Source organism: Oncorhynchus tshawytscha, linkage group LG06 (assembly GCF_018296145.1).
Source record: "Oncorhynchus tshawytscha isolate Ot180627B linkage group LG06, Otsh_v2.0, whole genome shotgun sequence".
Lineage (NCBI taxonomy): Eukaryota > Metazoa > Chordata > Actinopteri > Salmoniformes > Salmonidae > Oncorhynchus > Oncorhynchus tshawytscha.
The window spans coordinates 2,131,200-2,157,829 of NC_056434.1; the positions used below are offsets into that span (position 1 = coordinate 2,131,200).

Genomic DNA, 26,630 nt, shown 5'->3' on the forward strand with positions numbered 1-26,630 from the left:
ATGGGGAAAGAGCCAATAAAGCGGAGGGAAGGTTTACGGAACTCCCCCCATTGGGCAGATCCCGAGTGGAGAGCCATATCCTCTGCCTGTCGCCGATACCTGGAGGTGGTCTTAAAAAGAGCGGACCTGGCTCTCTACCAGGTACGCCGACAGCGGCGGACGAACATCTGCGCCGAGGGTATGCTGATTTCTTCCTCTTGCTCGGGGAAGAGTGAGGCTGGTAACCCAAGGAACACAGGGCGAGAGACCAGTGGCCGAGCAGGGAAGGGTGTTGCAGGCATACTCCACCCACATGAGTTGCTGGCTCCATGTGGTGGGGTTGGCAGAGACGAGGCAACAAAGAGTCGTCTCCAGGTCCTGATTGGCATGCTCTGAATGGCCGTTAGATTGGGGATGAAAACCGGTGGACAGGCTGGCCAATGACCAATTGAGGGTGCAGAACGTCTTCCAGAACCGGGATGAGAACTGAGGATCACAATCGGAGACCATGTTGACTGAAAGTCCATGGATCCGGAAGACCATGAGCTGAGCCGTCTCCTTGACTAAGGGTAACTTTGGAAGGCGAATGAAATGGGCGGCTTTAGAAAACCTATCCACTACTGTAAGGATGGTGCTGTTGCCATTGGACGGAGGGAGACCAGTGACAAAGTCCAGTGATATATGGGACCAGGGGTGGTGAGGAAAAGGGAGTGGTTGAAGGAGACCTGCCGCAGCTTGCCGCAGAGTCTTATTCAGCGCACACACAATGCAGGAAGCTACAAATGTGGAGGCATCAGGAAGTATGGTGGGCCACCAAAACCGTTGTCAGAGGAAAACCATGATCCATCAGGAGTCATGATGGCAGATAAGATTAGAGGAATAAGCCCATTCCAGGACTGGGGGCCGAGCAGAATCTGGGACAAACAACTGGTTAGCCGGGCCCGGTTAAACGGCTGGGAACACTGCGCCTTGCGGACCAGGATCTCGATGCTCCAGACGAGTATAGCTGCCAGACAGGACGAAAGAGGAATAAACCCTGCAGCAATAGAGTTCTCAATGTACCCATCCATGGTCTTGGTCTCTGGACCAGACAAGGAATAAAGCCGCCCCAAAGGCTGTGTAGTACCCGGGAGGAGGTCAATGGCGCAGTCGTAGGGTCGATGCGGAGGAAGAGATGTGGCGCGGGCCTTGCTGAAAAACTCCTGGAAGTCGTGGGAGTCCACGGGAACGGCTGAGAGATCTGAGGCTTTTCCCAAGCCTGCAGGAGGACATCCAGGGGCAGGCTGCACCACCTTGATTCACTCCAAATTTATTTTTTGGACTCATCAATAGTCCCTAAAGACTTTGAGAAAATAAAGTTGATGCATTCAAAGATGGCCACACTATACCAGTAGATACATATTAGCACATATGCTAATATGCTAAAAAATACTTCAAATCTTCTTCTCATGAAACATAAGTCCAAATGACACCAATGGAATGTCGGCCCATGGTACATATCTTAACTTAGTTTGAGAAAAACTGAGGGATTGGTCAAAAGATGGCTAAGTTATTGACACATCAAAAATCTGATTTTACATGTGTATTTAAACCACTGTAAATTCACTCCACACTGGCCTTTCAACTTGAAACCTGACATCGCTATCACGGACATGCCTAAGATTAACTTGGTATTGGTGTTGATATCTAAAAAAAACAAGGAAACTATTCAAACGAATGATTTGCATATGTAACACTTACGCTCAAAATCATATTTTTCTCATGAACCATACTTCAGATTCACTCCAGATGTTGTATTTAGACTCATGATTGAACATAAAGGAATAAGTTCCCACATGATAGAGTACTTGCTTTGTTATCCAACTGATCTTGTGTACTTTTTGTCATCCTGTGAACCCCGTTCATTGCTTCTCGCAGCTATATTTTGTTTGTTTGTTCTTTGCTGTTTGTTTGTTCTTTGCTTATGAAGCACTTGGAGATTTATATTATGAAAAGCGCTACAGGAGTTTAAGAAATTACAATAATTATTATATGCACTGCACTGCTGTCTGACAGACTTCCAGCAGGGGCTTTCTCGAGTTCACTAGCTAGTAGAGAGATCTTTCTGTCTCCTGTAGCAGTGTTTATATGTGCATGCAAGCAGTTGCCCCTTCACACGGATACCGAGACACACAGCAGCATGGCGAGCCGGGAAAGAGCACAGAGTTTTCTTCACTCATCAACAAAAACTAAATTGTCATGCATAGGATTGCTGCGGGTTTTATTTATTACTTTTATACACACGGCGCAGGCGAACAAACAAGGTGAACAAACATTATTTTTTATTCCTGGCGTGAACAAACATTTTATAGATTTTACTCTCGCTTGGTTGCTAGCAAGGGTGCCACTACTTACCTCTGTGTCGCTAGATAACTTCTTTGGTTCGGTAATTTATGTTTTATTTACACCGTCTCTGGTGGTTTATTGCTTTATGGGTAGCTGGTTAACTACAGTAGTTGGTGAACTACAGTAGCTGGTTACCTACAGTAGCTGGTTACCTACAGTAGCTGCTTTATGGGTAGCTGGTTAACTACAGTAGCTGGTTACCTACAGTAGCTGGTTACCTACAGTAGCTGGTTACCTACAGTAGCTGGTTACCTACAGTAGTTGGTTACCTACAGTAGCTGGTTACCTACTGTAGCTGGTTACCTACAGTAGCTGGTTACCTACAGTAGCTGGTTACCTACAGTAGCTGGTTACCTACAGTAGCTGCTTTATGGGTAGCTGGTTACCTACAGTAGCTGGTTACCTACAGTAGCTGGTTACCTACAGTAGCTGCTTTATGGGTAGCTGGTTACCTACAGTAGCTGATTACCTACAGTAGTTGGTTACCCACAGTAGCTGGTTACCTACAGTAGCTGGTTACCTACAGTAGCTGGCTACAGTAGCTGGTTACCTACAGTAGCTGGTTACCTACAGTAGCTGCTGGTTTACAGTAGCTTAGCTGGGTAGCTGGTTACCTACTGGTTAGTAGTTGGTTACCTACAGTAGTTGGTTACCTACAGTAGCTGTTTACATACAGTAGCTGGTTACCTACAGTAGCTGGTTACCTACAGTAGCTGGTTACCTACAGTAGCTGCTTTGTGGGTAGCTGGTTACCTACAGTAGTTGGTTACCTACAGTAGTTGGTTACCTACAGTAGCTTGTTAACTACAGTAGCTGGTTACCTACAGTAGCTGTTTTATGGGTAGCTGGTGACCTACAGTAGTTGGTTACCTACAGTAGTTGGTTACCTACAGTAGTTGGTTACCCACAGTAGTTGGTTACCTACAGTAGTTGGTTACCTACAGTAGTTGGTTACCTACAGTAGTTGGTTACCTACAGTAGCTGGTTACTTACAGTAGATGGTTACCTACAGTAGTTGGTTACCTACAGTAGCTGGTTAACTACAGTAGCTGTTTACCTACAGTAGCTGGTTAACTACAGTAGCTGTTTAAATACAGTAGCTGGTTACCTACAGTAGCTGGTTACCTACAGTAGTTGGTTACCTACAGTAGCTGGTTACCTACAGTAGCTGCTTTATGGGTAGCTGGTTACCTACAGTAGCTGGTTACCTACAACAGTTGGTTACCTACAGTAGCTTGTTAACTACAGTAGCTGGTTACCTCCAGTAGCTGTTTTATGGGTAGCTAGTTACCTACAGTAGCTGGTGACCTACAGTAGCTGATGACCTACAGTAGTTGGTGACCCACAGTAGCTGGTTAACTACAGTAGCTGGTTTCCTACAGTAGCTGGTTACCTACAGTAGCTGGTTATCTACAGTAGTTGGTAGTTGGTTAGCTACAATGAACTTGCCAACTCAACACAGAAAACAAACATTTGCTTGCTAACTTAGTTAACGTCATCTGTTTTACTACCTCTAACCTTATGGGTTAGGACACAGCTAGCTAGGTAAGCTACACAGTAGGTAAGCTACACAGTAGCTAACTTAAGTAAGCTAGCTTGATAACTGAACTAACTAGCTAGGCAACGACTGAACAAGTCCAAATAGCCCCTGGCTTGACTTCACATGACTTAGCCAGCCGGTAATGTCAGAAAGGACACCCTGATGTTTTGCCAGCTAGCTTGAGAAGTTAAGACAACATGTTTAACTAGCTAGGTGGCTAGCAAATGTATCTTTTCCAAATAGTTGATCGGTAGATAATGTTATCAGTTGGGTGACAATGAACCGAAAATCTGCTAGTATAAAACTGTAGCTAACTACGGTTGTTAGTTTACCTAGTTAAAGTCGTTAGTAGTTACAGTAGCTATTTCTACCTAAGCTGACATCAAACTCAAGTTATCAGTCAAACAAATTATCAAGATAACTTAGTTAATTAGCTAGTTATTGTAGAGAATGATCACAAATTTGAAACTATGTGTCATCAATATTCTATAAGTTATCTTCTGGCTAATTAGCTAAATCAGCTAGCGAGCAGCTAACCCAGTTCTCAAACGCAAGCTACTGTAGCGGAGAGCAAGCTGCTGTAGCGGAGAGCAAGCTGCTGTAGCGGAGAGCAAGCTGCTGTAGCGGAGAGCAAGCAGAGAGCAAGCTGCTGTAGTGGAGAGAAAGCTGCTGTAGCGGAGAGCAAGCTACTGTAGTGGAGAGAAAGCTGCTGTAGTGGAGAGCAAGCAGAGAGCAAGCTGCTGTAGTGGAGAGCAATCTGCTGTAGCGGAGAGAAAGCTGCTGTAGTGGAGAGCAAGCAGAGAGCAAGCAGCTGTAGTGGAGAGAAAGCTGCGGTAGCAGAGAGCAAGCTACTGTAGTGGAGAGAAAGCTGCTGTAGTGGAGAGCAAGCAGAGAGCAAGCAGCTGTAGCAGAGAGCAAGCTGCTGTAGCGGAGAGCAAGCTGCTGTAGCGGAGAGCAAGCTGCTGTAGCGGAGAGCAAGCTGCTGTAGCGGAGAGCAAGCTGCTGTAGCGGAGAGCAAGCTGCTGTAGCAGAGAGCCTGACAGCAACGACGGGTTGGATCATTTAACCCGATCAGTCCCGTAATCACAGCAAAAATAGGCTGTTAATTTCTATGGATTTTCATTTACCTCCATGTCCAGTCCTTTATATTTAGCCACAACAGAGTGCGAATTACACCGTGGGGTGGGTGGGGGCTCGGTATTGAGCGTGGGGTGGGGGGGGCTCGGTATTGAGCGTGGGGTGGGGGTGGGGCCTCTGTATTGAGCGTGGGGTGGGGGGCTCGGTATTGAGCGTGGGGTGGGGGTGGGGCTCTGTATTGAGCGTGGGGTGGGGGGGGCTCGGTATTGAGCGTGGGGTGGGGGGGGGCCTCTGTATTGAGCGTGGGGTGGGGGGCTCGGTATTGAGCGTGGGGTGGGTGGGGGGCTCGGTATTGAGCGTGGGGTGGGGGTGGGGCCTCTGTATTGAGCGTGGGGTGGGGGGCTCGGTATTGAGCGTGGGGTGGGGGGGGCTCGGTATTGAGCGTGGGGTGGGGGGGCTCGGTATTGAGCGTGGGGTGGGGGGCTCGGTATTGAGCGTGGGGTGGGGGTGGGGCCTCTGTATTGAGCGTGGGGGCACAACATTGGAATAGTAATTTAATCAGTAAAAATGTATTGTCTTTTTAATGTGGCATGAACACAACCAGTCATGATATTTTCATCTGATTGTCAAACAAATCACTTCAAATTATTGCCATTGATTAGACCTTCATTAACTAATACGTCTTGCTGACAAATGTACCTTTTTTTCTTGTAGCCTGAAAAGTCAGGACTCCTGAAATGGGGCTGAAACTTGACCTTGTGTGTTAAGGACGGTCACCCTAACACACAAAGTCAATTTACTAGACTAGGCAACAGTGAGTATTATTAAAACAGGCCTACCATTAGCCAGTGTGTAGCAGTAAAAAAATAAAAATAGCTTGGTAAACTTCCTACACGCTCCCCTATACTTTCAATGCATTTTTCTGAAAAGGTGGGTAAATGGCGTTTAACCTCCACTAGTCCTGCACCACTTCCGGTAAGCCTACCTTCCCTTCTGTGAGGGGTGGTCTGTGAGGGGTGAGCTGTGAGGGGTGGTCTGTGAGCTGGGGTGAGCTGTGAGGGGTGGTCTGTGAGGGGTGGTCTGTGAGGGGTGAGCTGTGAGGGGTGAGCTGTGAGGGGTGAGCTGTGAGGGGTGAGCTGTGAGGGGTGGTCTGTGAGGGGTGAGCTGTGAGGGGTGGTCTGTGAGGGGTGGTCTGTGTGGGGTGAGCTGTGAGGGGTGGTCTGTGAGGGGTGAGCTGTGAAGGGTGGTCTGTGAGGGGTGAGCTGTGAGGGGTGGTCTGTGAGGGGTGAGCTGTGAGGGGTGGTCTGTGAGGGGTGGTCTGTGAGGGGTGAGCTGTCTGTGAGGGGTGAGCTGTGAGGGGTGGTCTGTGAGGGGTGAGCTGTGAGGGGTGGTCTGTGTTAGGGGTGAGCTGTGAGGGGTGGTCTGTGAGGGGTGAGCTGTGAGGGGTGAGCTGTGAGGGGTGAGCTGTGAGGGGTGAGCTGTGAGGGGTGAGCTGTGAGGGGTGAGCTGTGAGGGGTGGTCTGTGAGGGGTGAGCTGTGAGGGGTGAGCTGTGAGGGGTGAGCTGTGAGGGGTGGTCTGTGAGCTGTGAGGGGTGGTCTGTGAGGGGTGAGCTGTGAGGGGTGAGCTGTGAGGGGTGGTCTGGAGGGGGGCATGGCCATTTTTCCCACAGCTGAAACAGCATTTTCCTGTAATCTAGAACCAAGATATTTTTCTGCATATCTAAGCATACCTCTTGTCTCCTTCCTGTCTGGCGTTTGTTTTTTTTTCTTCTTCAAGAAACTAAATATGCATCTCTCCTCAAATCTGGATAAAAGATTGAAAGGAATGTGAGTCTTATTTAGTTATTGCTTGCTTTTCTAAAGTTGACCAACCTTGCCAGCTAAGATTGTTAGACAAGCTAGATGGTGATCTGTGATTCATCACTCCAGAGAACGTGTTTCCACTGCTCCAGAGTCCAATGGCGGCGAGCTTTACACCACTCCAGCCGACGCTTGGATTGCACATGGTGATCTTAGGCTTGTGTGCGGATGCTCTGCCATGGAAACCCATTTCATGAAGCTCCAGACGAACAGTTCTTATGTTGACGTTGCTTCCAGAGGCAGTTTGGAACGCGGTAGTGAGTTTTGCAACTGAGGACAGATTTTTTTTTTTGATGGGTTTCAGCATTCTGCTGTTCTTTTTTGTGCTTCTACACCTGCATTGCTTTGCTGTTTTGGGTTTTAGGCTGGGTTTCTGTACAGCACTTTGAGGTATCAGCTGATGTAAGAAGGGCTTTATAAATAAATTTGATTTGATTTGTTGTGAACTTGTGTGGCCTACCACTTCGAGGCTGAGTCTTTGTTGCTCCTAGACGTTTCCACTTCACAATAACCGCTTATAGTTGACCGGCTGAGTTCTAGCAGGGAACAAATTTGACAATCTGACTTGTTGGAAAGGTGGCATCCTATGGCGGTGCCACGTTGAAAGTCACTGAGCTCTTCAGTACGGGCCATTCTACTGCCAATGTTTGTCTATGGAGATTCCATGGTGTGGCTGAAATAGCCAAATCCACTAATTTGAAGGGGTGTCCACATACTTTGGTGTGTGTATATATAGTGTAATTCGATATTAAACAGATTTATGGCAGTAGGTCGATTATGGCATTAGTCATGTAAACACCTTAGTCTGCTTATCTTAATCATTGTGAGGTCATAATCGAAGTAAGCTGATTAAAACACTTTTCTGAGAAGTCTTTTGCCATGTAAATGGCTTAATCGTCGCTCCAGCGGTGTATTTGATCTGTGCATTTGACAGCACTGGGTAGTGCAAGCCTCCCTCTTATGCGCGAGTGAAGTTAGTTTGGAAAAGCTGAAAGTATGCATCATATACATAGTTTTTACATTAAAAACAATATATGTCCGAACTCAGAATCCAAAAAGTCTTTGCAAAAATAACACGGTCGCTGACTGGTACAGTAGAATGTTTATTTTGATTGGAGATTTTCTGCATTTATAAACAAAAAGTCCCATCAACCTGATATTCAGATGTGTCCATGGAAACAGGATTATTAGGGAAATCAGTGTTCTTGCAAAGCATGCAAATGTTTAAAAAAAAACTATTATTCTAACCTGACTATCCACAATAATCGCATTATAGTGTGCATGTGCTCAATGATAGCCTGAAATGGCATCTTCGTAGCTTGTTATGAGGATGTGAGATTGAGAACCTAACTTCCTGACATTGGTAGGTGGCTAGTAGTGTTGCATAGGTGAATTAACAAACAAAATATTGTGATGCCTCTGACGGGACGAGAGAAAGTCATGTATCTACTGAATACCAGTTAGTCATTCATTTAAGATGCGTTGTAGACTTGTATGGGTGTGATTCACTGTATGGTGTGTTGCACACAGGTGTATCACGCCACTGGTTAAGGGGCGTGTTCCTTGCCCTCGTCACTGTGTCCTGTCAGGATAACAACAGCAGTGAGTCATGTTGAGTTAGGGAAGCAGCTGCAGAGGGCAGAGCATCTCAGTCCTAACTGGTTTCATGTAAGGAGTGGTGTGACAATTCATTTCCTCATTGTTGAATTTGTCATTGAATTGTCATTAAATAGGAATAGCTATTTTTTTTTAAACGTTATTGTCAACGTAGGCCTAACGTGGTTAATAACTCCTCAGTATTACTGTAATGAGTAGGCTGTCATAGCCCTGTCAGAGATCTCTGGGCTCGGTAGCCTGGGTTGTTCCTCTGCAGTCTGTACACTAGAACAGAACGTAATGTCTTGGCCTGTAGATGTTTCTTCCCAGACACAGACCTGATAATTGTTGTTGTTCCTTCTGAGAGGTCTCTTACGTCACTATGAATGCTGCGCTGTTTCTGTTCTTGATTTGGATAATGTAAACCATTGGCTGGGCTGAGGGCTGAGGTCTGAGGCTGGGCTGAGGTCTGAGGTCTGAGGCTGGGCTGAGGTCTGAGGCTGGGCTGAGGTCTGAGGCTGGGCTGGGCTGAGGCTGGGCTGAGGCTGGGCTGAGGTCTGAGGCTGGGCTGAGGTCTGAGGCTGGGCTGAGGTCTGAGGCTGGGCTGAGGTCTGAGGCTGGGCTGAGGTCTGAGGCTGGGCTGAGGTCTGAGGCTGGGCTGAGGTCTGAGGCTGGGCTGAGGCTGGGCTTAGGTCTGAGAGTGAGTTCATTGTCTTGCTGTTGCTAGCACATTTGTCCTGGGATATAAACATTGGGTTGTTATTTTACCTGAAATGCACAAGGTCATCTACTCCGACAATTAATCCACACATAAAACGGTCAACCGAATCATTTCTAGTCATCTCTCCTCCTTCCAGGCTTCTTTTTCTTCTTTGGACTTTATATGGTGATTGGCAACTGACTTTCATAATAAGGTGCATTACCACCACCGACCTCAGTTCATCTTTCAATCACCCACGTGGATATACAGTTGAAGTCGGAAGTTTACACCTTAGCCAAATATATTTAAACTCAGTTTTCACAATTCCAGATGTTTAATCCTAGTAAAAACTCAGTCTTATGTCAAAACTTTTGGTTTTTCAGAGTCAGTAGAAAGGCCTCTTTAGTGTCCTTTAAGTTTTCATAATTGTGACCTTAATAAATCCTGTTAGGGATGATGCAAATTTTCGCAGCTTTTTGTAAAAAATCGCGCAACATTTCAACGTCCTGCTACTCATGCCAGGAATATAATATATGCATATGATAAGTATGTGTGTATAGAAAACACTCTGAAGTCTCTAAAACTGGTTAAATCGTGTCTGTGGCTATAACAGAACGAGTTTAGGAGTAAAAATCCCAGGGAAAACTGTTCACCAAAAACACAAAAAAAATATTCATCCGCCAGTCAATGTATTGTCTAAGGCGATAGAAAATAGATGAGGTTCCGATTACAATGCCTACAGCTTCCGCACGATGTCGCCAGTACTGGCATTTCATTGCTGGTTTATCCTTGGTGAGATGACGTATAGGCACTTCCTGTCTTGGGGTGCACCGGAGGAAGTTATGGAAGTGAAAACATGGACGAAGATTTCAAGACTTACTGCTATCGAATACAGATCGCCCCGTGATCAATTTTATCGATTATTAACATTTATTAATACCTAAAGATGGTTTACAAAAGTAGTTTGAAGTGATTTGTAAAAGTTTATAGGCAACTTTTTTTAATTTTAAAAAGTGACGTTGCGTCTTGTAAAGGTGATTTTTCCTGGATCAGACCGGCCTTCATAAAATGACATTTTGGGGATACAATGACGGATTTAATCAGGAAAAAGACCCAATTGTTATGTTTATGGGACATATAGGAGTGCCAACAAAGAAGCTCGTCAAAGGTAATGAATGTTTTATATTTTATTTCTGCGTTTTGTGTAGCGACGGCTACCGCAAAATCTTTTGTTTAGGTCTCATTCAGGTATTTTGGGGGGTGCATGCTATCAGATAATAGCTTCTCATGCTTTCGCCGAAAAGCATTTTACAAATCTGACATGTTGGCTAGATTCGCAACGAGTGTAGCTTTAATTGAGTATCTTGCGTGTGTGTTTTAATGAAAGTTTGAGTTTTATCGAGTACTATAGGTGGCGCTCTGAAATTAACGCTGATTTGGTTCCTGTCCAGGAACTCCGTAACTTATTGCCTACCGTCCGTAAGCTGTTAGTGTCTTAACGACCGTTCCACAGGTGCGTGTTCATTAATTGTTTATGGTTCATTGAACAAGCATGGGAAACAGTGTTGAAACCCTTTACAATGAAGATCTGTGGTTATTTGGATTTTTAGGAATTATCTTTGAAAGACAGGGTCCTGAAAAAGGAACTTTTCTTTTTTTTGCTGAGTTTATATGATGACATGAAAACCATGCTGAATGATGACATGAAAACCATGCTGAATGATGACATGAAAACCATGCTGAATGATGACATGAAAACCATGCTGAATGATGACATGAAAACCATGCTGAATGATGACATGAAAACCATGCTGAATGATGACATGAAAACCATGCTGAATGATGACATGAAAACCATGCTGAATGATGACATGAAAACCATGCTGAATGATGGTCTAAAATTCTGATCAGGTTATGTTGATGTGAAGAGGAAATTCTGTCAACGGGCTTTCATCATTCCTTCTTTCCTCACAGCTCTTTGTGACTGAAGGTTAATCATGTCTGAATTTCTGAATCTGATCCATTTCCAGGGAGATACTAGTTACTGTCTAATTCACTGTGGAACTCAGGCTAGTGTGGCCCAAATGGCAGTGGCATCCTATTTATTCCCTTATGGTACATTACTTTAGACTACGGCCCATAGGTGTCTGCTCCCCTGGTCTCTGGTTCTCTGGTCCCCTGGTCTCTGGTTCTCTGGTCTCTGGTCCCCTGGTCTCTGGTCCCCTGGTCTCTGGTCCCCTGGTCTCTGGTCCCCTGGTCTCTGCTCCCCTGGTCTCTGCTCCCCTGGTCTCCTGGTCTCTGCTCCCCTGGTCTCTGGTCTCTGCTCCCCTGGTCTCTGCTCCCTGGTCCTGGTCTCTGCTCCCCTGGTCTCTGGTCCCCTGTCTCTGTCCCTGGTCTCTGGTCCCCTGGTCTCTGGTCTGCCCTGGTCTCTGGTCCCCTGGTCTCTGCTCCCCTGGTCTCTGCTCCCCTGGTCTCTGCTCCCTGGTCTCTGGTCCCCTGGTCCCCTGGTCTCTGCTCCCCTGGTCCCCTGGTCCCCTGGTCTCTGGTCCCCTGGTCCCCTGGTCCCCTGGTCTCTGGTCCCCTGGTCCCCTGGTCTCTGGTCCCCTGGTCTCTGCTCCCCTGGTCCCCTGGTCTCTGCCCTGGTCTCTGCTCCCCTGGTCTCTGCTCCCCTGGTCCCCTGGTCTCTGCTCCCCTGGTCTCTGCTCCCCTGGTCTCTGGTCCCCTGGTCTCTGGTCCCCTGGTCTCTGGTCCCCTGGTCTCTGCTCCCCTGGTCTCTGGTCCCCTGGTCTCTGGTCCCCTGGTCTCTGCTCCCCTGGTCTCTGGTCCCCTGGTCTCTGGTCCCCTGGTCCTCTGGTCCCCTGGTCCCCTGGTCTCTGCTCCCCTGGTCCCCTGGTCTCTGCTCCCTGGTCTCTGGTCCCCTGGTCCCCTGGTCTCTGCTCTCCTGGTCTCTGCTCCCCTGGTCCTCTGCTCCCCTGGTCCTCTGGTCCCCTGGTCTCTGGTCCTCTGGTCTCCCCTGGTCCCCTGGTCTCTGGTCCCCTGGTCTCTGCTCCCCTGGTCTCTGCACCCCTGGTCCCTGGTCTCTGCACCCCTGGTCTCTGGTCTCTGCTCCCCTGGTCTCTGCTCCCCTGGTCTCTGGTCCCCTGGTCTCTGCTCCCCTGGTCCCCTGGTCTCTGGTCTCCTGGTCCCCTGGTCTCTGCACCCCTGGTCTCTGGTCTCTGCTCCCCTGGTCTCTGCTCCCCTGGTCTCTGGTCCCCTGGTCCCCTGGTCTCTGGTCCCCTGGTCTCTGCTCCCCTGGTCCTGGTCCCCTGGTCTCTGGTCTCCTGGTCCCCTGGTCTCTGCTCCCCTGGTCCCCTGGTCTCTGGTCCCCTGGTCCCCTGGTCTCTGCTCTCCTGGTCTCTGCTCCCCTGGTCCTCTGCTCCCCTGGTCCTCTGCTCCCCTGGTCCTCTGCTCCCCTGGTCCTCTGGTCTCTGGTCCTCTGGTCTCTGGTCCCCTGGTCCCCTGGTCTCTGGTCCCCTGGTCTCTGCTCCGCTGGTCTCTGCTCCCCTGGTCCCCTGGTCTCTGCACCCCTGGTCTCTGGTCTCTGCTCCCCTGGTCTCTGGTCTCTGCTCCCTGGTCTCTGGTCCCCTGGTCCCCTGGTCTCTGGTCCCCTGGTCTCTGGTCCCCTGGTCTCTGGTCCCCTGGTCCCCTGGTCTCTGCTCCCCTGGTCTCTGCTCCCCTGTTCCCCTGGTCTCTGCTCCCTGGTCTCTGGTCCCCTGGTCTCTGGTCCCCTGGTCTCTGCTCCCCTGGTCCCCTGGTCTCTGCTCCCCTGGTCTCTGCTCCCCTGGTCTCTGCTCCCCTGGTGTCTGCTCCCCTGGTGTCTGCTCCCCTAGTCAGAAGTAGTGTACTGTAAGGGAACAGGATGCCACTTGGGACACTGTCTGCATGTCTGATTCAGATCCATCTCCAGCAGCCTGGTCTCCTAGATTAGACGTAACATAGTAAACATAAATATACACTAAATTAGTATATGTTTCATAAGACCGATGGTTACTTAACGGAAACATCTAGCAACCCAAACGTTTTTTTGTTGCTACTTTGCAACTACTTAGCATGTTAGCTAACCTTTCCCCTAACCGTTTCATCATATCTTTTGTAAATTTGTAACGTAATACGAAATGGGTGATGGACATACACAATTTAACACATACCATACGAAATGAAACATATGTTACGTTATGATAGTATGATATCGTATTTACATACAGAATAATAGGAAATGCTTTGAGACCAGGTTTCTTCCAGGGAGCTAGTAGTTATTGTCCAAATGGAAGTGACATGTAACTTCTGACTCAGTTGAAGTATTTTTCCTCTGTCTTCACAGCGTTCATACAGTCAGACACAATCCTCGAGGTGCTACACTTTGGAGAAGGTCGTCTCTTACAGGTAAACCACAGTTCATCTCTTTAAGCAGTTAACCTTTTTGTGAAAACACTTCCTGGCTCAGTAAAGCTGTCTGTTATTGTGTAGTAGGTTGACTAGTTGGTATAGAAACAGAGCCAGGGCTGCCTCCCAAAGGAACCCGATCCTTTGCCTGGCTACCTAGACTCCTTGCTCCTTGCCAAACGCAACACCACGTTAGTTTCTTCTCATCAATGAGTCTGGATCTGAGTACGTCTCCGTTCCTCCACCGAATGCGGACACATTCAGGGCCGTCTGATTGGTGCAGAAACCGATGGTTTGGGCCAGAGCCAGAACACATGTGGGTAAAGCGGCGGTTTGAAATTATGTCATTGGCTTTGATACTCTGATTGGTTAGAGACGAACCAATCACTGATGACTATGTTTAGTACAACGACACTCGTCACCACAAACTACTTCGATGATGGCAGTCTCAGACTGGAGCATTCTTTGGACCAGAGCACTATGGGCACTACATAGGGAATAGGGTGCAATTTGGGACCAGCTGTATTTCCCATTTCTTCTATCCTGGTGGCATGGGGTGCTTCCCAAATGGCATCCTATGCTCTATATAGTACACTACTTTTGACCAGAGAGTTCTGGGCACTATATGGAGAATAGGGTGCCATTTGGGACGTAGGCATGGCTTAATTTTGACCATCAGAAAGAAGCACTGATAGATAGTAGATCACACTGGATTTAGTTCACTTGGCAGCTTCCTACACACTCCCCACTGATTCATACAGAATCACTTTCACAGATGAATGTATACTGACAGAGAGATGCCCTGCCAGTGGGGAATACTGCTGATATACAGTCTCTAAAGATGTTTTTACATTCATACAGTCTATGTTCACTCACATTAGTTTGTGTTCATACAGTACTGTTCCACACCCTCACACTAAAATATATCTTCCTTGTCATAATACATAATACAACAACTTGTTTTGCATTTTTAACAAACTTTTTCAGAAGCTTTACTAAAACATATCATGATTGTTTTCTTCTCTTTGCAGACAGAGTTTGACTGTGATCTAAGTTTATATAATCGAAAAAGGTAAGTTGTCTATTTTTGGCTTCTTCAAATCAAATGTCCTGCACCCCCCTACATTATCCAGTTGGACTACAAACAGACAGATCCCTGCATGTGTTTCATTCACATTAGGAAGGCCAATGCTTGTTATGGGATGTGAATCTGCCATTAGATAAACTACCTGATGCACGGACAACCTTTACAAAAAAAACAGATTGCAGTTTTGAAACTGCAGTAACTAAATACTGGTGCACATAACTGAATACTGGTGCACATAACTGAATACTGGTGCACATAACGGAATACTGGTGCACATAACTGAATACTGGTGCACATAACTGAATACCGGTGCACATAACTGAATACCGGTGCACATAACTGAATACCGGTGCACATAACTGAATACTGGTGCACATAACTGAATACTGGTGCACATAACTGAATACTGGTGCACATAACTGAATACTGGTGCAGACCTTCAGCTTTAATTTGAGGATGTTTTCATCCATATCGTGTGAACCATTTAGAAATGACAGCACTTTTTGTACATAGTGCCTCCATTTTAGGGAACCAAACACATTCGCATATGTGTAGTTAAAGGGAAGTATTTGGACAACTTCACATACTGTATGTGTATTAAAGTAGTATTTGGTCCCATATTCACAGCATGGAATGACTACATCAAGCTTGTGACTCTACACATTTGTTGGATGCATTTTCTGTTTGTTTTGGTTGTTTCAGATTATTTTGTGCCCAGTAGAAATTCATGGTAAATAATGTATTGTGTCATTTTGGAGTCACTTTTATTGTAAATAAGAACACAATATGTTTGTTTAACACTTCTACATTCATGTGGACACTACCATGATTATTTGATTTGATTTCACCTTTATTTAACCAGGTAGGCTAGTTGAGAACAAGTTCTCATTTACAACTGCGACCTGGCCAAGATAAAGCATAGCAGTGCGACACAAACAACAACAGAGTTACACATGGAGTAAACAAACATACAGTCAATAACACAATAGAAGAAAAAAAGTCTATATACAGTGTGTGCAAATGAGGTAAGGCAATAAATAGGCCATAGTGGCGAAATAATTACAATTTAGCAATTTAAACACTGGAGTGATAGATGTGCAGAAGATGAATGTGTAAGTAGAGATACTGGGGTGCAAAGGAGCAAAAAAATAAATAACAGTATGGGGATGAGGTAGTTGGGTGGGCTATTTACAGATGGGCTATGTACAGGTGCAGTGATCTGTGAGCTGCTCTTGACAGTTGGTGCTTAAAATTAGTGAGGGAGATATGAGTCTCCAGCTTCAGTGATTTTTGCAGTTCGTTCCAGTCATTGGTAGCAGAGAACTGGAAGGAAAGGTGTCCAAAGGAGGAATTGGCTTTGGGGGTGACTAGTGAAATATACCTGCTGGAGCAGGTGCTACAGGTGGGTGCTGCTATGGTGACCAGTGAGCTGAGATAAAGCGGGGCTTTACCTAGCAAAGACTTATGGATGACCTGGAGCCAGTGGGTTTGGCGACGAATATGAAGCGAGGACCAGCCAACAAGAGCATACAGGTCGCAGTGGTGGGTGGTATATGGGGCTTTGGTGACAAAATGGATGGCACTGTGATAGACTGCATCCAATTTGCTGAGTAGAGTGTTGGAGGCTATTTCGTAAATGACATCGCCAAAGTCAAGGATCGGCAGGATAGTATTGCCTCGTATGTTTGGCAGTATGAGTGAAGGATGCTTTGTTGCAAAATAAGAAGCCGATTCTAGATTTAATTTTGGATTGGAGATGCTTAATGTGAGTCTGGAAGGAGAGTTTACAGTCTAACCAGACACCTAGGTATTTGTAGTTATCCACATATTGTAACTCAGAACCGTCCAGAGTAGTGATGCTGGATCGGCGGCCAGGTTCGGGCAGCGATCGGTTGAAGAGCATGTATTTAGTTTTATTTGCATTAAAGAGCAGTTGGAGGCCACGGAAACAGAGTTGTATGGCATTGAAGCTTGTTTGGAAGCTCGTTAACACAGTGTCCAAAGAAGGGCCAGAAGTATACAGAATGGTGTCGTCTGCGTAGAGGTGGATCAGAGAATCACCAGCAGCAAGAGCGACATCATTGATGTATACAGAGAAGAGAGTCGGCCCAAGAATTGAACCCTGTGGTACCCCCATAGAGACTGCCAGAGGTTCGGACTACAGGCCCTCCGATTCGACACACTGAACTCTGTCAGAGAAGTAGTTGGTGAACCAGGCGAGGCAATCATTTGAGAAACCAAGGCTGTTGAGTCTGCTGATTAAGAATTTAGTGATTGACAGAGTTGAATGCCTTGGCTAGGTCGATGAATACAGCTGCACAGTATTGCCTCTTATCGATGGTGGTTATGATATCGTTTAGGACCTTGAGCGTGGCTGAGGTGCACCCATGACCAGCTCGGAAACCCGATTGCGTAGTGGAGAAGGTACGGTGGGATTGGAAATGGTCGGTGATCTGTTTGTTAACTTGGCTTTCGAAGACCTTAGAAAGGCAGGGTTGGATAGATATAGGTCTGTAACAGTTTGGGTCTAGAGTGTCTCCCCCTTTTGAAGAGGGGGACGACCGCGGCAGCTTTCCAATCTTTGGGGATCTCAGACGATACGAAAGAGAGGTTGAACAGGCTAGTAATAGGGGATGCAACAATTTCGGCTGATCATTTTAGAAAGAGAGGGTCCAGATTGTCTAGCCCAGCTGATTTTGTAGGGGTCCAGATTTTGCTGCTCTTTCAGAACATCAGCTATCTGGATTTGGGTGAAGGAGAAATGGGGGAGTCTTGGGCAAGTTGCTGTGGGGGGTGCAGGGCTGTTGACCAGGGTAGGGGTGGCCCGGTGGAAAGCATGGCCAACTGTAAAAAAAAAAAATGCTTATTGAAATTCTCAATTATTGAGAATTACTCAGTGCAGTGGACAGCTGGGAGGAGGTGCTTTTATTCTCCATGGACTTTAGTGTCCCAGAGCTTTTTGGAGTTTGTGCTGCAGGATGCACATTTCTGTTTGAAAAAGCTAGCCTTTGCTTTCCTAACTGCCTGTGTATATTGGTCTCTAACCTCCCTGAAAAGTTGCATATCGGGGCTATTCGATGCCAATGCCGTACACCACAGGATGTTTTTGTGCTGGTTAAGGGCAGTCAGGTCTGGAGTGAACCACGGGCTATATCATTTCCTGGTTCTACATTTTTTTGAATGGGCATGCTTTAGAGTTTGACCGATTTATAATTTTTCAACGCTGATACCGGTTATTGGAGGACCAAAAAAAGCTGATACTGATTAATCGGCCCATTTTTATTTTTTTATATGTAATAATGACAATTACAACAATACTGAATGAACACTTATTTTAACTTAATATAATACATCAATAAAATCAATTTAGCCTCAAATAAATAATGAAACATGTTCAATTTGGTTTAAATAATGCAAAAACAAAGTTTTAGAGAAGAAAGTAAAAGTGCAATACGTGCCATGTAAGAAAGCGTTTCAGTTCCTTGCTCAGAACATGAGAACATATGAAAGCTGGTGGTTCCTTTTAACATGAGACTTCAATATTCCCAGGTAAGACGTTTTAGGTTGTAGTTATTATAGGACTATTTCATATACCTTTGACTATTGGATGTTCTTATAGGCACTTTAGTATTTGCCAGTGTAACAGTATAGCTTCCATCCCTCTCCTCGCCGCTACCTGGGCTCGAACCAGGAACACAACGACAACAGCCACCCTCGAAGCAGCGTTACCCATGCAGAGCAAGGGGAACAACTACTCCAAGTCTCAGAGCGAGTGACGTTTGAAACGCTATTAGCACGCACCCCGCTAACTAGCTAGCCATTTCACATCGGTTACACCAGCCTAATCTTGGGAGTTGATAGGCTTGAAGTCATAAACAGCGCAATGCGTGAAGAATTGCGAAGAGCTGCTGGCAAAACGTACGAAAGTGCTGTTTGAAGGAATGCTTACGAGCCTGCTGGTGCCTACCATCGCTGAGTCAGACTGCTCTATCAAATCATAGACTTAATTATAACATAATAACACACAGAAATACGAGCCTTAGGTCATTAATATGGTCGAATCCGGAAACTATAATTTCGAAACAAAACGTTTATTCTTTCAGTGAAATACGGAACCGTTCCGTATTTCATCTAACGGGTGGCATCCCTAGGTCAAAATATTGCTGTTACATTGCACAACCTTCAATGTTATGTCATAATTACATAAAATTCGGACAAATTAGTTCGCAATGAGCCAGGCGGCCCAAACTGTTGCATATACCCTGACTCTGCGTGTAATGAACGCAAGAAAAGTGCCACAATTTCACCTGGTTAATAATGCCTGCTAACCTTTCTTTTAGCTAAATATGCAGGTTACAAAATATATACTATGTATTGGTTTTAAGAAAGGCATTGATGTTTATGGTTAGGTACACGTTGGGACAACGACAGTCCTTTTTCGCGAATGCGCACCGCATCGATTATATGCAACGCAGGACACGCTTGATAAACTAGTAATATCATCAACCATGTTTAGTTAACTAGTGATTATGATTGATAGATTTTTTTTTTACAAGATAAGTTTAATGCTAGCTAGCAACTTACCTTGGCTTCTTAGTGCATTCGCATAACAGGCAGGTGGTTAGAGCATTGGGATAGTTAACTGTAAGGGTGCAGGATTGAATCCCCGAGCTGAAAACGAGCTAAAAATATGTTGTTCTGCCCCTGAACAAGGCTGTTAACCCACCGTTCCTAGGCCGTCATTGAAAATAAGAATGTGTTCTTAACTGATTTGCCTCGTTAAATAAAGTTGTAAAAAATATATATATATTTTAAATTGGCAAAATCGGCATCCAAAAATACCAATTTCCGATTGTTATGAATACTTGAAATCGGCCCTAATTAATCGTCCATTACGATTAATCGGTTGACCTCTAGCATGCTTATGTAAGATTGTGAGGAAGGCACTTTTTAAAGAACGACCAGGCATCTTCTACTGACGGAATGAGGTCAATATCCTTCCAGGATACCCGGGCCAGGTCTATTAGAAAGGCCTGCTCGCTGAAGTGTTTTAGGGAGTGTTTGACAGTGATGAGGGGTGGTCGTTTGACCGCGGACCCATTACGGATGCAGGCAATGAGGCTGAGATCCTGGTTGAAGACAGCAGAGGTGTATTTAGAGGGCAGGTTGGTTAGGATGATAAAAAGCTCTGAAGATAGCTGGGAGGCAAGCAATTCAATGGTGGCCAGGGCACAGCTGGGGGTAGAAGGTGGTCTATAGCAAGCAGCAATGGTAAGAGACTTGTTTCTGGAGAAGTGGATTTTTAAAAATAGAAGCTCAAATTGTTTGGGGACAGACCTGGATAGCCTGCAGAGTTCTGTCTTACTATCTCTGCAGTAGATTGCAACTCTGCCCCCTGTGGCAGTTCTATCTTGTCGGAAAATGTTGTAGTTAGGGATGGAAATTTCAGGGTTTTTGGTGGCCTTCCTATGCCAGGATTCAGACATGGCTAGGACATCCTGGTTGGCAGAGTGTTTTATTCACTGCCCTAGCACAAACTTAGGGAGGAGGCTTCTAATGTTAACGTGCTTGAAACCAAGGCTTTTACGGTTACAGAAGTCAACAAATGAGAGCGCCTGGTAATGGGAGGGGAGCTAGGCACTGCAGGGCCGGATTAACCTCTACATCACCAGAGGAACAGAGGAGGAGTAGGATGAGGGTACGGCTAAAGGCTATAAGAACTGGTCGTCTAGTACGTTTGGAACAGGGAGTAAAAGGAGCAGGTTTCTGGGCGCGGTAGAATAGATTCAATGCATAATGTACAAACAAAGGTATGGTAGGATGTGAATACAGTGGAGGTAAACCTTGGCAATGAGTGACGATGAGCAAGGTATTGTCTCTAGAAGACATCAATTAAACCAGATGAGGTCACCGCATGTGTGGGAGGTGGGACAAGAGGTTTAGCTGAGGCATATTGAGCAGGGCTGGAGAGCTCTACAGACAACAATCACTAACCAAAACAGCTATGGGAATGGCATGTTGTGGACTTTGTCTTTTACCAAAAAGATAGCAATGGGCTAAATTCTGTATACCACCTCTAACATGTCACAACACAACTGATTTGGTGAAACTCATTCAGAAGGAAAGAAATTCCACAAATAACTTCGATCGTCCCCTTTTTTACATTTTTTGCCTAAAATGACATACCCAAATCTAACTGCCTGTAGCTCAGGACCTAAAATGACATACCCAAATCTAACTGCCTGTAGCTCAGGGCCTAAAATGACATACCCAAATCTAACTGCCTGTAGCTCAGGACCTAAAATGACATACCCAAATCTAACTGCCTGTAGCTCAGGGCCTAAAATGACATACCCAAATCTAACTGCCTGTAGCTCAGGACCTAAAATGACATACCCAAATCTTACTGCCTGTAGCTCAGGCCCTGAAGCAAGGATATGCATATTATTGATACCATTTGAAAGGAAACACTTTGAAGTTTGTGGAAAGTTGAAAGGAATGTAGGAGAATATAACACATTAGATCTGGTGAAAGATAATACAAATAAAAAAGCACTTGTCCACTAGATGGCAGCAGTGTATATGCACAATTTTAGACTGATCCAATGAACCATTGTATTGCTGTTCAAAATGCTCTATCAAGACTGCCCAAATGTGCCTAATTTGTTTATTAATACCTTTTCATGTTCACAACTGTGCACTCTCAAACAGTAGCATGGTATTATTTCACTGTAATAGCTACTGTAAATTGGACAGTGCAGTTAGATTAACAAGAATTTAATCTTTCTGCCAATATCACATGTCTATGTTCTTGTTACCTTCAATCTCATGCTTATCACATTAGCCTATGTTAGCTCATCTGTTGGGCCGGTGAGGAGTGAGATTGCGTCATCTGTTGGGCTGGTGAGGAGTGAGATTGCGTCATCTGTTGGGCCGGTGAGGAGTGAGATTGCGTCATCTGTTGGGCCGGTGTGCGAATTGGAGTGGGTCTAGGGTTTCCGGGATGATGGTGTTGATATTGAGTCATGACCAGCCTTTCAAAGCACTTCATGGCTACTGACGTGAGTGCTACGGGGCGGTAGTCATTTAGGCAACAAACCTTCACGTTCTTGGGCACAGGGATTATGGTGGTCTGCTTGAAACATGTAGGTGTTACAGACTCGGTCAGGGAGAGGTTGATAATGTCATTGATGACACTTGCCAGTTGGTCTGCACATGCTCTGAGTACACGTCCTGGTAATCCGTCTGGCTCTGCGACCTTGTGAATGTTGACCTGTTTAAAGGTCTTGCTCACATTGGCTACGGAGAGCGTGATCACGCAGGCGTCAAGAACAACTGATGCTATTTCTCAACCAATCAATAGACACCTAAGTGTCTTCCTGTGATTGGCTAGTCTGTGCTGCGTATTTAAACTTCTGGTAGAATCCAGAAGTTCCCTCTAAACTGACGCTCCCTCAGGACTGACATGCAAAATAAATATCAGCCTGGGAGAGAAGCACTAGATTGAACTTCACTCAACTTTCTAGAGTTTTCCCCCTTAGTTAACACTATCAACGTTGCCCTTTACTGTGGGTATTGTGATCGAATCAACTCAATATCAGCCACTTTCAATAAAACATACCGAAACAAAACGAACTATGCAAGACACTGGGGGGGGGAATAAAATAACTATGCAAGAGATTTTGTTGTGGGCAGAATGCATCGGAGGAGGATTCTATCGCATTGACACACACACAACTCAGCCTGTATATCCTATTCGATCTGCAGTAGGCCAAATGCAATTGGACCATTGCCATATATGGCTCTGTGCCATTCATTGGAAACTGGACTGTGTTTACAGCATGAGTGGTCATGAGTAGTTGTGCTTGTTTTGAGATCAAAGTGAGAGCTACATGTAGCCATGTGTGCTCATTTGTTCTTATCCGTTGCTAGTTAGTGAGTTATTAGCCCAGTTATGGATCATTTGTAGTCAGCAATGGGGAAGTGGTTGTTTAAAACAAGAGCACATTTCTAGCCGTCTTTGAAAAGCCAGTCAAGAAAAGGGCTTTTTTTGTTGTCTTAAAGGGGCAGTGTTGTATTTTGAGACGGGCTTGAATAAGCTCAGTAGCCAATAGGCAGAGGGGAGCATGATTAGTCTGATTCTCCAGTAATGGTATGGGAATAATAATGCATTTCAGTTTGTAAAGTGGTTTCTCTTTCAACACAACAACATTGTCAGTCACTTCCTTGTCTGAAGGACAAGTGCATAAACAGGTTCATGTGAAGCCCTGCATGTTTTTCAAAAGTCTCATGGAATGTAGTCCCATATTAAACACCACATTGGCTGCTACTGTAGGCTGAATGACAGAACAGCTATTTCCATGTTAAAATATTATGGGATGCATTTTCTCCATTGTTTCTGATGGTAGGCCCTACATTCTGATCAAACAGCCACAGTAGCCTACTTGGTCACTGTTAAAACTAACTTAGAGTGGGTACAGCCTCAGTGTTCAAAGTAAACACTCAGTGGCAGGTAGAACATGATGCAACATTGCCTGTAGGGCATATCTATAGCAACAGTAGAAGTCACGAGAACTGCCAGATGTGCAAGGTATAGACTTTGGGAGTATGTCTTCTCAGAAATAGGATTTTAATTTAGCCTAAATAACACAGTTCACATGTTGGTAACATGTCATTTGTTAATGTACAAGGTGCTTGCATGTAACCCCCCCCCCCTCTTGTTTTGTCATATTGATCATGCACTGTCATACACAAGGTGTATTTAGTCGCATAGTCGATTAGATTTGACTGTGTGTTGAGCTGTAGTGTTTCTGAGACTCTACTGTTAGCAGCAGCGCAAAGGCTACTAACACTTCTGTTTTATTCAACAGTCTGATGATATAATATAGAACACCTGCTCTTTTGTAAATCATAAAATCGCCTGCTTACTTTAGCCCACGTGCTGTTCTCCGTTATGTCAGTATGTCATTGCTGTTCTCCGTTATGTCATTGCTATTCTCCGTTATGTCAGTATGTCATTGCTATTCTCCGTTATGTCAGTATGTCATTGCTGTTCTCCGTTATGTCAGTATGTCATTGCTATTCTCCGTTATGTCAGTATGTCATTGCTATTCTCCGTTATGTCAGTATGTCATTGCTATTCTCCGTTATGTCATTGCTATTCTCCGTTATGTCAGTATATCATTGCTATTGTCCGTTATGTCAGCATGTCATTGCTATTCTCCGTTATGTCAGCATGTCATTGCTATTCTCCGTTATGTCATTGCTATTCTCCGTTATGTCAGTATGTCATTGCTATTCTCTGTTATGTCAGTATGTCATTGCTATTCTCCGTTATGTCATTGCTATTCTCCGTTATGTCAGCATGTCATTGCTATTCTCCGTTATGTCATTGCTATTCTCCGTTATGTCAGCATGTCATTGCTATTCCCCGTTATGTCATTGCTATTCCCCGTTATGTCATTGCTATTCTCTGTTATGTCATTGCTATTCTCTGTTATGTCAGTATGTCATTGCTATTCTCCGTTATGTCATTGCTATTCTCCGTTATGTCATTGCTATTCTCCGTTATGTCATTGCTATTCTCCGTTATGTAAGCATGTCATTGCTATTCTCCGTTATGTCAGCATGTCATTGCTATTCTCCGTTAGGTCATTGCTATTCTCCGTTGTCATTGCTATTCTCCGTTATGTCATTGCTATTCTCCGTTATGTCATTGCTATTCTCCGTTATGTCAGCATGTCATTTCTATTCTCCGTTAAGTCAGTATGTCATTGCTATTCTCCGTTATGTCATTGCTATTCTCCGTTATGTCAGTATGTCATTGCTATTCTCCGTTATGTCAGCATGTCATTGCTATTCTCCGTTATGTCAGCATGTCATTGCTATTCTCCGTTATGTCAGCATGTCATTGCTATTCTCCGTTATGTCAGTATGTCATTGCTATTCTCCTTTATGTCAGCATGCCATTGCTATTCTCCGTTATGTCATTGCTATTCTCCGTTATGTCAGCATGCCATTGCTATTCTCCAATATGTCAGCATGCCATTGCTATTCTCCGTTATGTCAGCATGTCATTGCTATTCTCCGTTATGTCAGCATGTCATTGCTATTCTCCGTTATGTCAGCATGTCATTGCTATTCTCCGTTATGTCAGCATGTCATTGCTATTCTCCGTTATGTCAGTATGTCATTGCTATTCTCCTTTATGTCAGCATGCCATTGCTATTCTCCGTTATGTCATTGCTATTCTCCGTTATGTCAGCATGCCATTGCTATTCTCCGTTATGTCAGCATGCCATTGCTATTCTCCGTTATGTCAGCATGTCATTGCTATTCTCCGTTATGTCAGCATGCCATTGCTATTCCCCGTTATGTCAGCATGTCATTGCTATTCCCCGTTATGTCAGCATGCCATTGCTATTCTCCGTTATGTCAGCATGCCATTGCTATTCCCGTTATGTCAGTATGTCATTGCTATTCTCCGTTATGTCATTGCTATTCTCCGTTATGTCAGCATGTCATTGCTATTCTCCGTTATGTCAGTATGTCATTGCTATTCTCCGTTATGTCAGCATGTCAGCATGCCATTGCTATTCTCCGTTATGTCAGCATGCCATTGCTATTCTCCGTTATGTCAGCATGCCAGCATGTCATTGCTATTCTCCGTTATGTCAGCATGTCATTGCTATTCCCCATTATGTCAGCATGTCATTGCTATTCCCCGTTATGTCATTGCTATTCTCCGTTATGTTAGTATGTCATTGCTATTCCCCGTTATGTCAGTATGTCATTGCTATTCTCCGTTATGTCATTGCTATTCTCCGTTATGTCATTGCTATTCTCCGTTATGTCAGTATGTCATTGCTATTCCCGTTATGTCATTGCTATTCTCCGTTATGTCATGTCATTTGCCATTGCTATTCTACCAGAGAAAACATTGGTTTCTCCTTTTAGTTTGGGTGGGAATGTCCCATCTGTCCGTCAAGTCTACACCAATACAAAGGACTTATGTAAAAGTCAGGATGGAAATAAACTTTTCATCTTAAAACATTGGAAAGAACTTCAAAAACAACTATATTCTTTTGCGTGGGTTGTATTAGCAACAACAATGATTACACACATATAATAATATCACAATGAGTTCTGGTTCCTCCAGAAATGTCCTGTACCTCGGGCCTAAAAAGGTCCAGCCATTGCTAAAGGAGTTCAGTGAACTCAAGTGACTTTTGTCACCCAATGTTTGTCCATTCATTGTAAACCCAGTATTAAACATACAATCAATATAACAATTATTTTACCACAGAACTTTTACTAAGTCCTCAACTACATACATAAATCAGTATGCATCAAAACAAATGAAATTCAAAAAGGTGGTAGTCAGTCCAGTCAGACAATCCAATCCGCCAATAGATCTCCAGCGAAGAACGGAGAGGTGTGGTCCACGGACCATCCGATCCTGCTTAGGCTACAAAACACACGTTTAACGGCAACAAAACAAACGGAATAGAGTCAGCATGTGAACACATCCTCATTCACGTCTCCATCACAACCCCCTTTTGCGCAGCTGATGCTGGCTATTTAATTGGGAATTACGCCCTATTGGAAGGAGCTGCACTGAGATTCAGAATAATTCAGGGCCGTCACACATTGCTATTCCCCGTTATGTCATTGCTATTCTCCGTTATGTCAGCATGTCATTGCTATTCCCCGTTATGTCATTGCTATTCTCCGTTATGTCAGCATGTCATTGCTATTCCCGTTATGTCAGCATGTCATTGCTATTCCCGTTATGTCATTGCTATTCTCCGTTATGTCAGTATGTCATTGCTATTCCCCGTTATGTCATTGCTATTCTCCGTTATGTTAGTATGTCATTGCTATTCCCCGTTATGTCAGTATGTCATTGCTATTCTCCGTTATGTCATTGCTATTCTCCGTTATGTCATTGCTATTCTCCGTTATGTCAGTATGTCATTGCTATTC

At 45.0% G+C, this 26,630-nt stretch overlaps 1 protein-coding gene across 4 annotated transcripts in view; it reads left to right on the plus strand.

Moving 5' to 3' along the window:
• The first annotated feature begins 2,033 nt into the window (after positions 1 to 2,033).
• The window catches only part of tmem131 (transmembrane protein 131), an 84,255-nt gene continuing 59,658 nt past the window's right edge, over positions 2,034 to 26,630 (plus strand). For 2 of the 4 annotated variants that reach the window (XR_006083549.1, XM_042322823.1), the window contains exons 1-3: positions 2,034 to 2,282; positions 13,498 to 13,559; positions 14,591 to 14,631. Coding sequence is in view for 3 of the 4 variants with exons in the window: in XM_042322823.1 (XP_042178757.1) it covers positions 2,159 to 2,282; positions 13,498 to 13,559; positions 14,591 to 14,631 (227 nt within the window). In the remaining variant the exon portion in view is untranslated. The remainder of the gene's footprint in view (positions 2,283 to 13,497; positions 13,560 to 14,590; positions 14,632 to 26,630) is intronic. The other 2 variants (XM_042322822.1, XM_042322821.1) reach the window with 2 other exon arrangements.